Raw genomic sequence first — 13,198 nt, 5'->3', positions numbered from 1 at the left:
CTGGGAGAGGTCGATACCCAAGCTTGGAAATTGGTGGCCCCGATAGATTTTTATTCTACAAGGATTCTTCCGCTTTTTTAATTTATGGGTTATGTGATTGATACAGCAGGAGACAGCGGTACGAAACCCTGAATCAATACAAGAAACGTCAGCCCTTCGAACAGCAAACTCGATTGGGCTGTGTTTTGACGGCACATGGCAAATGGACTCTGTTTCGTTGCAATGCTCATGCCGCAAGGCAATCTTAAATTTCCCCCCTCGCTTTTAAAAAGCAACGACGCATGTTATGCTGTCAAAGAACCCCTCCCGCAGGCCAATTTGCTTTCTATGAGATCCGCGGTGCAGAGAAATCGGAGTAGCAAGCACCTGGCGAGCATGCGGGACGATAAAATATATATGACAGTTAGCGTTCAGTGCACATAGTGAGCCATTCGTCTTTAGCTTGTCTCACTGCAAGGGAGTTAGCAGAGTGTGACATGTTTGGCAGTTGCGTATTGTAGCACCTACACCTGCAAATAATCTTGGTGCCAAGTAGTATATATGTATATAAAGTAAGCCGTCAATTGCTGGAGGAACGGAACACTCCTTGCGACATGGTTGTTCCATCAGCTTTCTTTCCCCTGCTGGTAAGCCTGTTGTCTGTCGTCGCAGGTCAGCACCACCTTGACCTGAATCCTGATCTTGGCCCATTCCAGGACGAGTCAGAGGTAATTTTGTCTACTCCCTCAAAACAATTTCCAAGGATAAACTTTCTTCAGTTTGGCTTCCTGAATACTCAAGAAATCGATCAGTGAGAAGATCAATATTGATCAAGGAGTGAATTAGGGAGCAGCTGATACGTCACAGGTACAAATTGGGTCAGTTTTAGCTATCTAAGGGAGTTTTTTGTTCGCATGGGAAAACGTGGTTATATGAGAGTTTGGCACAAAATAGTGTAATAAATTCCTCTTTTTCCTCCTGTGACAGCTCTGAGAACAGAAGATGGTGGATGATTGCGCTTTGTTTTTACATTACGCGCATGTGGGACATCCTTCTGCTCTTGCCGGAGTTCGTAGATACACATTTTTAAACACTGCGAACGGCTGCCGTTTGTGCAAAGTATCAAATGATGCGCTGAAAGCCCGAGCCTTATAACATGATGCGTTTTACAACAAGTAGCCGGAAGCGCTCATAAACCCTGACTGCTCATCATCATCATCATCATCATCAGCCTGATTATACCCACTGCAGGGCGAAGGCCTCTCCCATATTTCTCCACTTAACCCGGTTCTGTGCTAGCTGCACCCACTTGACCCCTGCGAGCTTCTTATGGAGCTTATCATAGGAGGTTGTGGCCAATTACTGCACCAGGGTGGCCAACTCCTGTTCTGGTGAGGGAGTGCGTTGCCGGAGGTTTTTACCGGCATCAGGTCGCACCTCAAACCTGTATGTGCAATTCCATCGACACGCGGATTTTTTTTTTTTTTTTTGTCCTCCGGTGGAGAGTTGCGCGGCACCGGGATTTGAACCCCGGTCCTCTTGCATGCGAGGCGGATGTTCTACCGCTACGCCACCGCTGCACTGCTCATTGGAGAGTCAAATTCTAAAGTTAAAGCTCAGCTACTTAGGTCATCTGATGAGAAGAGAAGAGTCGCTGGAGAAAGATTTGACGTTAGGAAAGGTTGAGGGTCACCGAAGAAAGGGTAGGCAGCGAACGCGACGGTTAGATGGCATCCTCGAGGCGCTGCAGATGAAGTTATGGGATGTTAGGAAGATAGTGGGAGACCGGAAAGCGTGGCGTGATATGGTCCATATGGTCACGAAGAGTCGGACACGACTGCACTTCTGAACTGAACTGAGCCGGAAGCGCAATGTATGAGTATCTTCTGAGAATCGAAATTCAAGATAAACGAGCTGCTGCCTAACATTTTCATAATTCTAGCCTATTAGCTACCACCTTCTTCGTATTTCACTTCTGTCTATTATTTCACAGTAATTCACAGTGTGCATTTCATTTCAATGCGGCGTAGTAACGCAATTAAACACCGGAGCCTATATTCCGTGCTGGTAATACGCTACGCTTCCTGTGTTTCGCAAAAGACGATGCATGCAGTATTCTTCAAATGATTGCCAAAAAATGGCATTCAATTTATGCTACGAAAAATTTCTCTACATCCTCTTTGCCAATTTTATAACATATCGTATCCTTAATCCTGAACTACCGGGAACTCTATTCTTGCAGTGTTTTCCTCCGGATCATTCATGGCATCTGATCTACAGGAATTTCGAATGGGACCCTCTTTTGGGTGGAAATGCAAAGTGCGTGAAAGGGACAATGACTGGTGACTTTGTCGCAGACACGGCCACCGTTGTATACGAATATCCCCCTGACAGAGTTATGTAAGTCCTGTTTTTAAGTATCAATTTGGGATGCGCCTTCAGCACCATCGAATGTCATGAACGGAAGGTTCTAATAAAATGTATGCCCATCATCAAGATTTTTAAGCTATTTTACAGACTGTACTCCTAGTTTACGATTCTGCAAGTGACTTAAAATAACTTAGTTGTACACTACTTATCATCGCAGTACCTGGCGGAGCATGACGATAATATTAACTAAAATATTTACCTTACAAGTAGCCGCAGAGCATCACAATCTTCATACGCACTTTCTCCTCGACAATCGCGTTCCGCTCTTCATCCTCACCTCTTCCTCACTCCTCTTTCTTCCGACCATTTTGTCTCTCTCTTTCTATTATCTCTGCCTCTCTCTTTCTCTCTCTCTCATTGAGACCAGAATAAAGCACTGCCACAGCGCGCTCCTATATTGAGTGACCTATTCCCTGCCAAGAGTTATAGGACACTTTTTATTCGTATGAAGGAAGCTGGAGTTGCCAAGGCATTCCGATATGTTGGTGCTCTTTTAGTTTTCCTGTCGTATGCAGAATATATAGAAAGCAAAGTTAAGAGCATGGGGGCACTATTTTCTAATGCACATCCGGTGCTTGAGTTCACGTTTGAGCTACCAGAGAATGCAAAATCCAGTACTTGAATATGTCTTGTGCTTCACGAAGATCACCCGTGTTGGTTTTATTGGACACGAGCGGCAAAATGCCACCTTCCTTACGACTCCCGTCATATAGAGTTGATCGTGAGGAGGCTAGCTGACTTGTTTTTACGACAGGCATTGATCAAATATTGTCCACACTTGATGGGCGATATGGTCAAACTACAGATTGAGAGTTTGCAGAGAAATGAATATCATAAGCGCATTTTAACATCTGCGGCTGAAAGATGTTTGAAGAATGTGCGACCCCGAGCAAGAGAGCTTAAAGAGAGGAAAAAGAGGAGATATTGGTCTGCCCTACGTACATGGAATCTCTCATTGTCTTAAGAAGATCGCAAGCCGATATGAAGTTAGGGTCGTGCTATCTGCACCGAGCAAGTTAAGAGTCTGTGCAGGAAGGTGAACGGAACGAGTGAGACCAAGGAAGCATGCGGCGTGCTGCATAGAGAGCGCTTTGTCACCTGCCGCAAAGGTGTTGTGTACAAGAATCCCCTGACATGTGGGAAGGCCTATGTGGAGCAGACAGGCCAATGCCTCAGTCAGATGTTAAGGGAACACAGAAACGCGTGTGCCGCATTATTGGCTCCGGGAAACCTGGCGACCCATTGCTCTCGCAGTCGAACGGAAGATGCTCAACAGGCCTCGAAGGGTAAACATTGTGTAGGAAGGTTCAGGGAGACCAAAGTGCCTGCCGGTGCAAACGACACTTCGAAAAGACACGTTGACAAAAAACTTTGAAAATCTGGATTATCCAAGCATTTAGGATGATTTCGGGTGAAGAAGGGGAATGCGTGAGTGTTCCGCCTGTGGCGCTCAGCAGAAAGAAAGTGACATTGCTTCGTTCAGACAATATGACAAGATTAGAGACACGATCTGCCATATTTGTCGTTTTATTATTCCTTCAGAATTTTTTCCTCACCCTTTTCCCAAATTTGCAGTTTTCTTCTTATAGTAGCATTAGGTCTTTTTGTAATGCTTTCTTCTTCTTCGTGTCACAAATAACAGCCAGTTGGTATTGAGCGAATCATCACTGTGAACGTCTTGCTTTAATCTCTTATGTGTGAGTTGTGTTTGTGTGTAAGTATGACGCGCCAGAGGTCTTCAGTGTCATCTAACCAACTAGTCCACACGCAAATACTACTACGCGCTGCTCCTTCCGTCCTCTTCGCCATTGTGCAGATTCCCCGCTAGTTTGTGAGGCTCCACACATGGGAGGAATGTCACCTGCCGTAATGCTTTTTGACATTACTTTGATGGTTAAAGAGTTGCTAGATTTACTAGATAACTGAGGAATGCAGCCTTTATTAAAGCCGTTATCTCGGTCTATCGCATATGGAATTCAACTTCAGTCTTTCAACAGATTGACTTCCGGCCTAAAATTGTTTTATCCCTTTGCAGTTTGTTTCGGGCATGTGCTTCTTACTCAGTCTCATTTTGGCATTTTAAACACAGTATATGTTCCCAGTTTATGTTTAGGCATTATGTCCTAGTAGCGCCATTTCGTTTTTGTTCCTTTATAACAAGATGCTGAAAACATTGTTTTAGAACGCCGTATATGTCCACACATATATCCCGTTTACTACAGAGGGTTTTATCTGTGTAAACAGCACGCGAAACTGAACTCATCATGGACCTCTGAAGTCATTACGTCCCGCCGCTTATAACTGATGCTGTAGTTGAAGGCGCAGGAAGTTTGGCCTGCCTCGGGATAATTCTTGAGAGCCGACATCGCATAGTACACACCGTTTCTGTCTAAAATTAGCCTCTGCGAATGTGGTCAAACCAGCGTTTATGGACGTGTCTATTGGATAATTGCAATGGGCTAAATTTGTTAGAAGACTCAAAGCCTTAGACCACCTCAAGAGTTGTTCGACTTACTTTGGCCTATTTTTAAATTTATCCTTTTCCGAAGGCCTTAATCAGTCTGCCACGTAACGTCGCTTCATGGGCTAGACAAGGGGCTACATTTATTACCCATTACCTCGCATCCTTACTTGCGCACGTGCTAATTTTCTCAATCATCGTTTGCACTTGCCCATCAGAGGCAAGGTACTCTGACGGCCACGACGCTGAGCTCTAAATGTCGGTTTCGCCAGCACTAGACTTCGTATGCAGACTGCGCGTTCGACTTCAGATTCTTTCTCTGTGTGGCAAACTTCCGTATGTGTATCTTCAAGTCAGTGACACTGATGTGACATCTCTTCTTGCTGCTCTTGCAAGCTAAACAATTTGATGTCGTCAGAAGATACAAGTTTCGTTCTCAGTCATCTAGACTTGGGTGATTGTTTCGCAACGTGGATTCTTCGGGGGAGGTGTGCTTCTTTGGGCACGACATGTTGCAGAAGGATGACATTAATAGGCGGTCTTATGGCTGAAGCATAGAAACTGAGTTACACCATATATACACTTTCTACCTTATGGCCACGGCGGTCGCTAAAATACTCAATGATATGAAACCTACTGCAATTTTCGCACCGCAACAAGATCTCGCTGTCCGGCCCGACCAACTTCACTCGCGCTACTCGTAGCGGTACCTCATCCCTGGAACGCGCTGAAAGCACACTCGACCTGCTCAGAAAAATCCTTTGATTGTGAAGTGTTTTTGATGAGATGAATACAATTCAGCAAAGTCTCTGTTGGGTTCATAAAAAGATTGTAAAGATATCAATAATTACCGCCTTACTTTAGCATGCTTACATTCTAGTAACACTTGGAAAGCTTTGTTCATTCCCAGTTTTATTACTCTTGATAATCACAAGCTAGCCTTCTGGAAGGCCTAGAAGAAGCAAGAACACCGATTTAGATTTATTTGAAGAAATAACTGTTTGTTCTGCCACAGCAAAATTTCGACTTGAAATAGATATTGACTTGATACACTCTTCACTTGCATTCCCACTCTAGCTTAATAAAACCAGAAATAGATAAATTTGACAAATATTTTCTAGAAATCAAATTATATCTGAGCTTACGGCACAACTTAGTCCAAGTACAACCACATTATTCTGATTTAAATTTGCAGGCCGGGATGTCCTTGAGGGCTTCTTTCTTGGCGCGCTACGTTTCAAGGTTTTTATAAATTGCAGTCAATTCATTAAATTGGGCATTTAGCCTAGATATATTTTATACAAAGACGAGGGAAATGCATTGTTAGATGCGCAATACTGGCACATGTTATCAATTGAACGACCATCTCTTTTTACTGAGCTAAAAATAGAAACTATTAAAACAGTGAATGTAAACAAACCAAGAGCAAACTCCAAGCATCTACATTCTTCGATTAGTCTATGGAGGTGGGTGGTTCAAGAATAGGCATAACAGCTAATAATAATTTTCTCAGTTTCATTTCTTTTCTGAGAAATTATTTTGGGGCACTATTATGGGAGGGGGGGGGGGGTATTTTAGTTACATTGTCTCGTGTAGTTGGCGTGGCATATCAATGCAGACCCCACTCCTATTTTGAAGCAAACTTGGGTTTACCATTTCCGCATTTATTTTAATAGCTGTCGCTGATTCGTTTTTTGTGCCACGACAACGTATACAAATTGCAAATTATTTGATTAATTCTGTGTACGCAATTTTATAATATTGCTTAGAATTTCACATAACTGCCACTCTCACCTTTTGTTACTTTCAGCCTTGAGCAGATAAAATAATACATAGCATCTTTACAATTAAAACCTACCAATAAGTTCCAACTATCAATTTGATAGAATTGTGTGTCTCTTGGTGAACTCCATTACCACTAAATATATTCTAACTTGCCTTACCCGTTCTCAAGCAGAGTGAAATGCAATAGCCTAGAGCCGAATGCTGAATGGAGAAATGGCCTTTCGCGTTTCCAACCATGTCCCACTATTATTTTGAAAGTAAAGGTCCTATAAGAGATTCGACAGCTGCATATCTAATATTTGGAAATTAGTTGTGACATATGTATTCATTTTTCTGAACTGTACATTTATTTTGACTTCATTTTGCTCTAAATTTATTCGGTTGTTTCCACGATTTCGATTCTGGTGTAGACGTGTTTATGTGGGCATTTCAGACTGCTAAACATCGCCGCGAACAAGTGTATTCCTAAATGCGAATAACTTTTGTGCTGTTGACATCGTGTGGAAACAGCTGCGGACCTTTTTGAAGCTGCCACGTTTCGAGGCACGTTCACGCATAGCTTCCACGACTTCTCAGACGCAAAAAAAGACAACTTCTGTATATGCTCCCTGCCTCTAAATGTTCTCTGATGTTTCATTAAATTGTATTTTGAGCGGTGTAGTTTTATATATTTATTAAGGTAGAAGTACATACATGGTGGCAGCAACAAAATTCACAAGGAGACGATTTGTGAGGGCATATTTTTCGTACTTCTCTTGCTTAATGGTTCTTTTTTTTTCTCAGAAACACCGTGTTCAAGTTGATGTCGTCACCTGGATACACGGCGAAAAATATTCTCAACGTGGCACTGGCGGATAGTGAGTAGCGATTCTCATTGCTACATCAACTGAGTACAGAAACTTTAACTAACTGGAAAACAGCATTTTCATTCATGTCTTTAATAAGATGTCTAGATAGCCCGCATCTTTGAGCAGTCTACAATCAAACGTCCTATATTGCACAAACTGAGCATACAGTGACGAACTATTCGACGCCAACCCTGGGCAAGGCCTTTTGCTTCGCTCATACGAGGCTGCCAGGGCCGCATGCGGCTATTACTGGGCAGGAGACAGCGGACGGACATCTGAAGTTTATCTTTCTGATTGAATTCCAGACCCAGGCGTTTCGGTAAATCTTACAGTATCGTATCGAGACTGCCATGTCTGCAAGGTGGTCCGGCACAGCTATATTGAAAAAGGTGAGTTTGTACCCATCCTTGTGAAGTGTAGTGCAGACTACAAAGCACGGCCTTCACCGCACCATATGTTCTCGGTTTTAAAGACGAACCAAGATTTTTGTTGCGTGAAAAAATGCTGCTGCTTCACTACTTAAAATGCAGTTTCTAGAATTGTGCGCAATGGGGGTGTTCAGGTCGCAACTTCAAGGGTATTCTAAAGGCGAACGATTGAATTGTTGTGACAAACCAACAGTGTTACCCACTTTCCTTCCTCTCTGCGGTCTCTGACCTCTTCAAAGCAGCACGTTGTAATTTAATGTTACAGGTAAAAGACTCATTGCTGCCTTCAAACTAGCTACTGACGTTATTGCATGGGCTGCTTTACGCAGCGCACTATACGCGGTGAAAATGATTCGAAACAAAGGCATTACAAATCAATCTGGCATTGCATTCCCTACAACTTGTATATCGCTCTGACAACCCTGAGGCATAGGTGGTATGATGCACAAGGCACTGCCAAAGTTAACGAAAGAACCGATAAAGTTCCTATCAAGAATTGGGCTTTAGTGCCTTTCATTCCGCTCATTGTTATTTTTCGTCGATGATCAGCTTTGTCGCAAAAAAAGGTAAGGGAAAACGTTTCTACTGTTCATCTAGTCTAGTGGAATCCCAGTAAGCCGATAACAAGGCTTACACTTGGCGCCTCTCCTAGCATCCTGTGCATCTTCTCCCCAGAAACTCTCGACGTGCTTGAAGCCAAAAAGAAATGGAAATTATCCTGTTTTTCTGGGACCTCAGACATTACTGCATAATCGCAGTTAATTTCGTTACCTCCTCCCTCCCTCACACGCCCAACACACGCAATAAGGTATACACACAAACAATGTAATAATCAAAATACAAAGTGTTGCTTCTTAAGCGAAAACTGCTGAGCACGCGCCACAATGAGGTTTCCTCATAAAACGGATCGTAGAAATAACATACTAGTGGCGTATAGTATCTTAGAAGCAGAGAAGCGTGTACTGGGCGACCAATGAGAGCCTGAATAAAACTAGCTTATGGGCAAGTTGGTTACTTTGCTTCCACAGAACTTCAGCGCGAAAAAAAGACGGTCACTAAGGAAACGAAACACACACGTGACGTACTGCGTCGTGTGTCACAGAGCGCATAGTGCGAATAATGAGCGCTACATGACATTGAAAGAAACATATGACCTTTTTATTCAACAGCAAAGGTCCATTTCGTTGAAATTATTTCACAGAACACGTTTTTGTCAAGCGGTATATCTGAGCGATGTTGATTCTTATCTGTAATCGTTCTACGAACTTGCCAGTCATAAGACAGCCGAAACTAAACACCCGCAATAAAACGTTTGTACGCAACACTCATGCGTGCAAAGAATAATGTGAAGCAACCATTGTTATGTATATGGTACGTAATATTGGACGCAAATTGTTTACCGAGACAAATTTACAAACATTTTGTGGCATGCCGCAGTGGATGACTTCCGGGTAACAAGATTACTCGGGATACTTTACCGTGCATGGACAAACCTCGATTGGTGCGCAGCGAACTTGCATTTAGCCTGTATGGTAACTCACCGCCACATCCGAGATCAACTCTGCGACTTTACACTCAGCAGAAAAGCGCCGTAACGCCTCATCGGAGGGCTAATGAATATATGTTTATTAGGTAATACTGCAGGAGTTAGGGTTTATATCATCGGCTGTAAGTAAGCAAATTGTTCATAAATGTATTCATAGCGTTTGGACTGCACTAAACGTATTGCTTGAAGAAAAAAATAGAGGGTCTCATAGATTCTTTTTTTAAGAGGAGAATGACGAAAGCCTACCTTTCCTATCATATAATTTGCCTCCCAGCATTAGCCTCTTGTCGACATTCATTGCAGTGCTACATATAATTATAATTGGTTAACAGGAAGGAAAGGCGCGGTATCTATCACACTTTCTCCGGCAAGTGTGAGCTTGGACGGTACACCATCCCTCCTGTCGCATGGCGTTCCTTTGTGCGCGTTCAATCGTGGCATTGGAGATGGCAGGGATGCATCTCGCCTCGGCCAATCAGAACGCCGCAAAAGCGAAACACACTTTGTCCACGACCGCATGAGCTATTAAAGGCTTTCGCCTTAAGAATATAGCGAATTCGCTAAATAGCAATCAGACCGTAACACAAACTCAAATCGTAATGCTCGTCGTACGACACCGTCTGTGGTTGCTTGAATAAGCCATGGTGGTTCGGGGCGCCTGGCTGCAAAAGAAACTACACAGATCCAGCGTCTTCATCACTGAATGCTCCCGGAATGCAGGCAACCTGGGTCTCTCTGCGGCTCCGAGAACCATTTTTGATATCTGCTAATAAAACACAAAAATTCAAAACAACCGCAGCAATTGCTCACAAAAACGCTCAGGTAAAGACAACCTCTTGCTTTGGGAAGACAGAAACTATATACTATGTGAGCAACTTAACGCAGGACTCCAAAATCAATCTCTCTCCACCAGAGCGGAACAGCCCCTTGCATGTGCGACCAGAGAAACGGCTTCCTCGGCATTACTTTTTCAGCAGTACGCGCGCCATCGTGGGTGGATACATGAACATTTCGCTGGTATTCTCATGAATACAAAGAGGGCGCTGCAGGAGCACCAAGTGGATACCGCTCAGGTTGGTCTGCGGACTTCCGGGCAGACACTTTCCTCACAAACATGTTCCATGTGCATGTTCAACGTGCCCGCCCAAGTACCTTCCCAAGGCCCAAGCCTAGCGGACAGTAGGTGAAGCACTATCACGGAGTAAATATTATTGTGATATGATAATGTTTAATCATTTATACCACTAGAAGTTTTTGTCTCTAGGCGTTTCTCGTCCTTCACGAGCTTCCTGCGATCGAGAAACTAAAATGGTTAATTTTCTCTTTTGGCTTTGCAGATAGCCCCAAATGGCCGCAAACCTGAGTTTAGCGGTTTGCATTCATTCCTTCAGGCCACGGGTGGTCAAAAGGAGCCAATTGTCCGCAGGAGAACCCAGTCTTCGGCTGATAGAGCCGTAGTCTAGTTATTGTCTATAAAATTATGTCGAGTTAGGGCCTATTCAATTCATTACCTTTAAAACATTGCTGCTTACTGCTGTACAGATTGTGTACCGAATATAGAAAATAACTCGGGTTTTCACTAAAATGCTCGGAAATCGTTCAGCTTCCAGCTTTATGTGTGAATGAGCAAATGAGTGCCCGTGTGCATACCTCTGAATATTCTTGTTTGACGGCGCCAAAATGAGGTGCAGCCTTGCACGGCGAAGGATAAATTCCTTTCACGTTGGCTTGTTTCAATACCCGTAATTGATGGTTTCTCCTTTTGCAGGGGCTGGATGCAGCCTGTGGGTGGCAGGGGATCAGCTTGGCCAATCGCACACTTGCTGTTCGTTTGTTTTCGGACTCCTCTGTGGATTCAAAGAGACCTACCAGATTTACGACAAGAGCTGCCCCTGAGCAAACATGAAACATAGCCCTGAAACAATTATGAGGCTAAGGCATGCAGTATCTAAAAGCAAAATTTATACTTTTCACGAAAAAAAAATAAAGCATCGCTCTGTCAACAAAGAACAGTGTTGCTCCTTCAAGTTATGAACGGTATGTAAACTATACTACTAACACTTAACCTTCGTGAGAACTCCATAACGAAGAAAATATAAGAAAAATATTGACTGCCATCACAACGTTATTGCGTCCCACATGCACATATCGCTCGGTAGTTTTGGGTACTGCTTGTGCAAGATATGATTTATACTTCTGCATCTGAGTTTTCCGCAGTTATGTAGACAGACGCAAAGAGCCTACCAGCACAGGCCATGCAACCCGAAGGAAAACCTTAAGGGCTGCTGATAAGGACAGGAGAAAACCAGTTTCATTACCAGTGTAACCACATTGCTAACATTATATAGGCGGGATTGTTTATGTGCATTGAGAGGAAGCCTTTCAGAACGCAACTTCCTCGAATAAAAACAGAAAAAATATGGAACATTTCTCATCCGGCCGCCCTAGTTATAAGCCATTATGACTGGGGAGATCATCGCCATGACATATTCTGTTTTGTTCGCTCTGATCATCTGTGATCTTTTATGCACATGTTTTTAATCAGTACGTTTTACCTTTCCTTCGACCTTCTATCCGTCTCTCTACGCAGTTAGGAAATGAGTGTCCTAAATGGGCTGTATATATTTCAGGAAGAGCTGAAGCATAATAAAATGGCACATAGATGAATTTCCTATAAAAGACGATAGGTCATTGATAAGAATTACTAACTAGATTGACTTGTGTAAAATTGGAATCGAACGCAGGGTCTTCAGCTTGCGAAGCGGCACTCTCCACTGAGGCCAAGGAAGCAGTTTTAGAGCGGAAGCAGTTCTTGGCTGATGAGTTGCATGGACAGTGTTTGCGAACAGGATCTGTGGAAATTTCCTGTGGACAGGATTTGTGCACACAATGTGCGCGCACGAACTGTGAATAAAGAAAAAAAAATGTTTGCGGCTTAGCTCGGCTAAGCTGCAAGCGAAAGTTTTTTTGTGCTTTGACATGCTGCTTTGCTTAGCCAGGTTAGATTCATATAGATAATCCAGTTTACAAGAGCGGAAGCTCGAATAAGCTTGGCTAGAAAGCGTTTGTTGTGGTTTAACACTTTGATGGCTGCCTGCGAATGTCAAGGAAACGCCGTCGAAGCACTGGTTCAAGCACGTGACTGCTCCATGGCTGTCTGCAAACTTCATGTACACCACGACTGGGACTGGACGACAAATGTGTGTCGATGACGTATTGAAGAGGGATGTCGCCGGAGGCTAGAAAAATGACAAGCGGTGGCAGTGCTGGGTAAGCATGAGTAGTAGCTTTGCCTAATGCTAAATAGTGTAGCATATCAAGGACAAAGCTAAAGAACTGAATTCTTAATATGTATTGCGAGGTTTTGTACTCACAGTGACTGTAGCATAAGTATAAAATCCCCATACGTAAGCAAACAAGTGTAAGTATTAGAGATGGATCAAGCAAAGGGTGTTTGAGTAGAAGGTATCACTCAAACACAAACAATACAGTAATGGTGAACGCCGAAAAAATACACTGAACATTACAATGGACGCTACGTCGAAAGCTCTGCCACGGTGGCACATGGCTGGAGCGCTCTGCAGCAACTGCCCTGAATGAAGCTTCGGATTCAGTCCCGACAGGGGTGGCAGCATTCCCATGATCATGTTATTTCTATGACTACCGCGTACATACAAACAGATGATCAATCGACCACAGAACTTCACTTTTACCCACACTA

General features: G+C 43.4%; 1 protein-coding gene across 1 annotated transcript; it reads left to right on the top strand.

Moving 5' to 3' along the window:
- The first annotated feature begins 593 nt into the window (after window positions 1-593).
- On the top strand, window positions 594-11,478 carry LOC146194525 (uncharacterized). Its single transcript, XM_084596071.1, has 5 exons — window positions 594-707; window positions 2,222-2,379; window positions 7,439-7,512; window positions 7,809-7,892; window positions 11,246-11,478. Exons 1-5 carry the CDS (start codon window positions 594-596, stop codon window positions 11,371-11,373), a joined length of 558 nt encoding a protein of 185 aa, XP_084452197.1. The 3' UTR covers window positions 11,374-11,478.
- Window positions 11,479-13,198: the final 1,720 nt, after the last annotated feature.

Source organism: Amblyomma maculatum, chromosome 3 (genome assembly GCF_055883805.1).
Source record: "Amblyomma maculatum isolate TAMU_Amacu chromosome 3, ASM5588380v1, whole genome shotgun sequence".
In the NCBI taxonomy this organism is placed as follows: domain Eukaryota; kingdom Metazoa; phylum Arthropoda; class Arachnida; order Ixodida; family Ixodidae; genus Amblyomma; species Amblyomma maculatum.
The sequence above is the reverse complement of the archived record's forward strand: the minus strand, read 5'-3'. Positions and strand labels throughout refer to the sequence as shown.

Excerpts from the sequence above, each read along its gene's own strand:
- LOC146194525 (XM_084596071.1), top strand. The coding sequence starts at position 594 with ATGGTTGTTCCATCAGCTTTCTTTCCCCTGCTGGTAAGCCTGTTGTCT. Across the intron at positions 708-2,221 it reads CATTCCAGGACGAGTCAGAG|TGTTTTCCTCCGGATCATTC; the intron begins GTAATTTTGTCT and ends CTATTCTTGCAG. Across the intron at positions 2,380-7,438 it reads TATCCCCCTGACAGAGTTAT|AAACACCGTGTTCAAGTTGA; the intron begins GTAAGTCCTGTT and ends TTTTTTTCTCAG.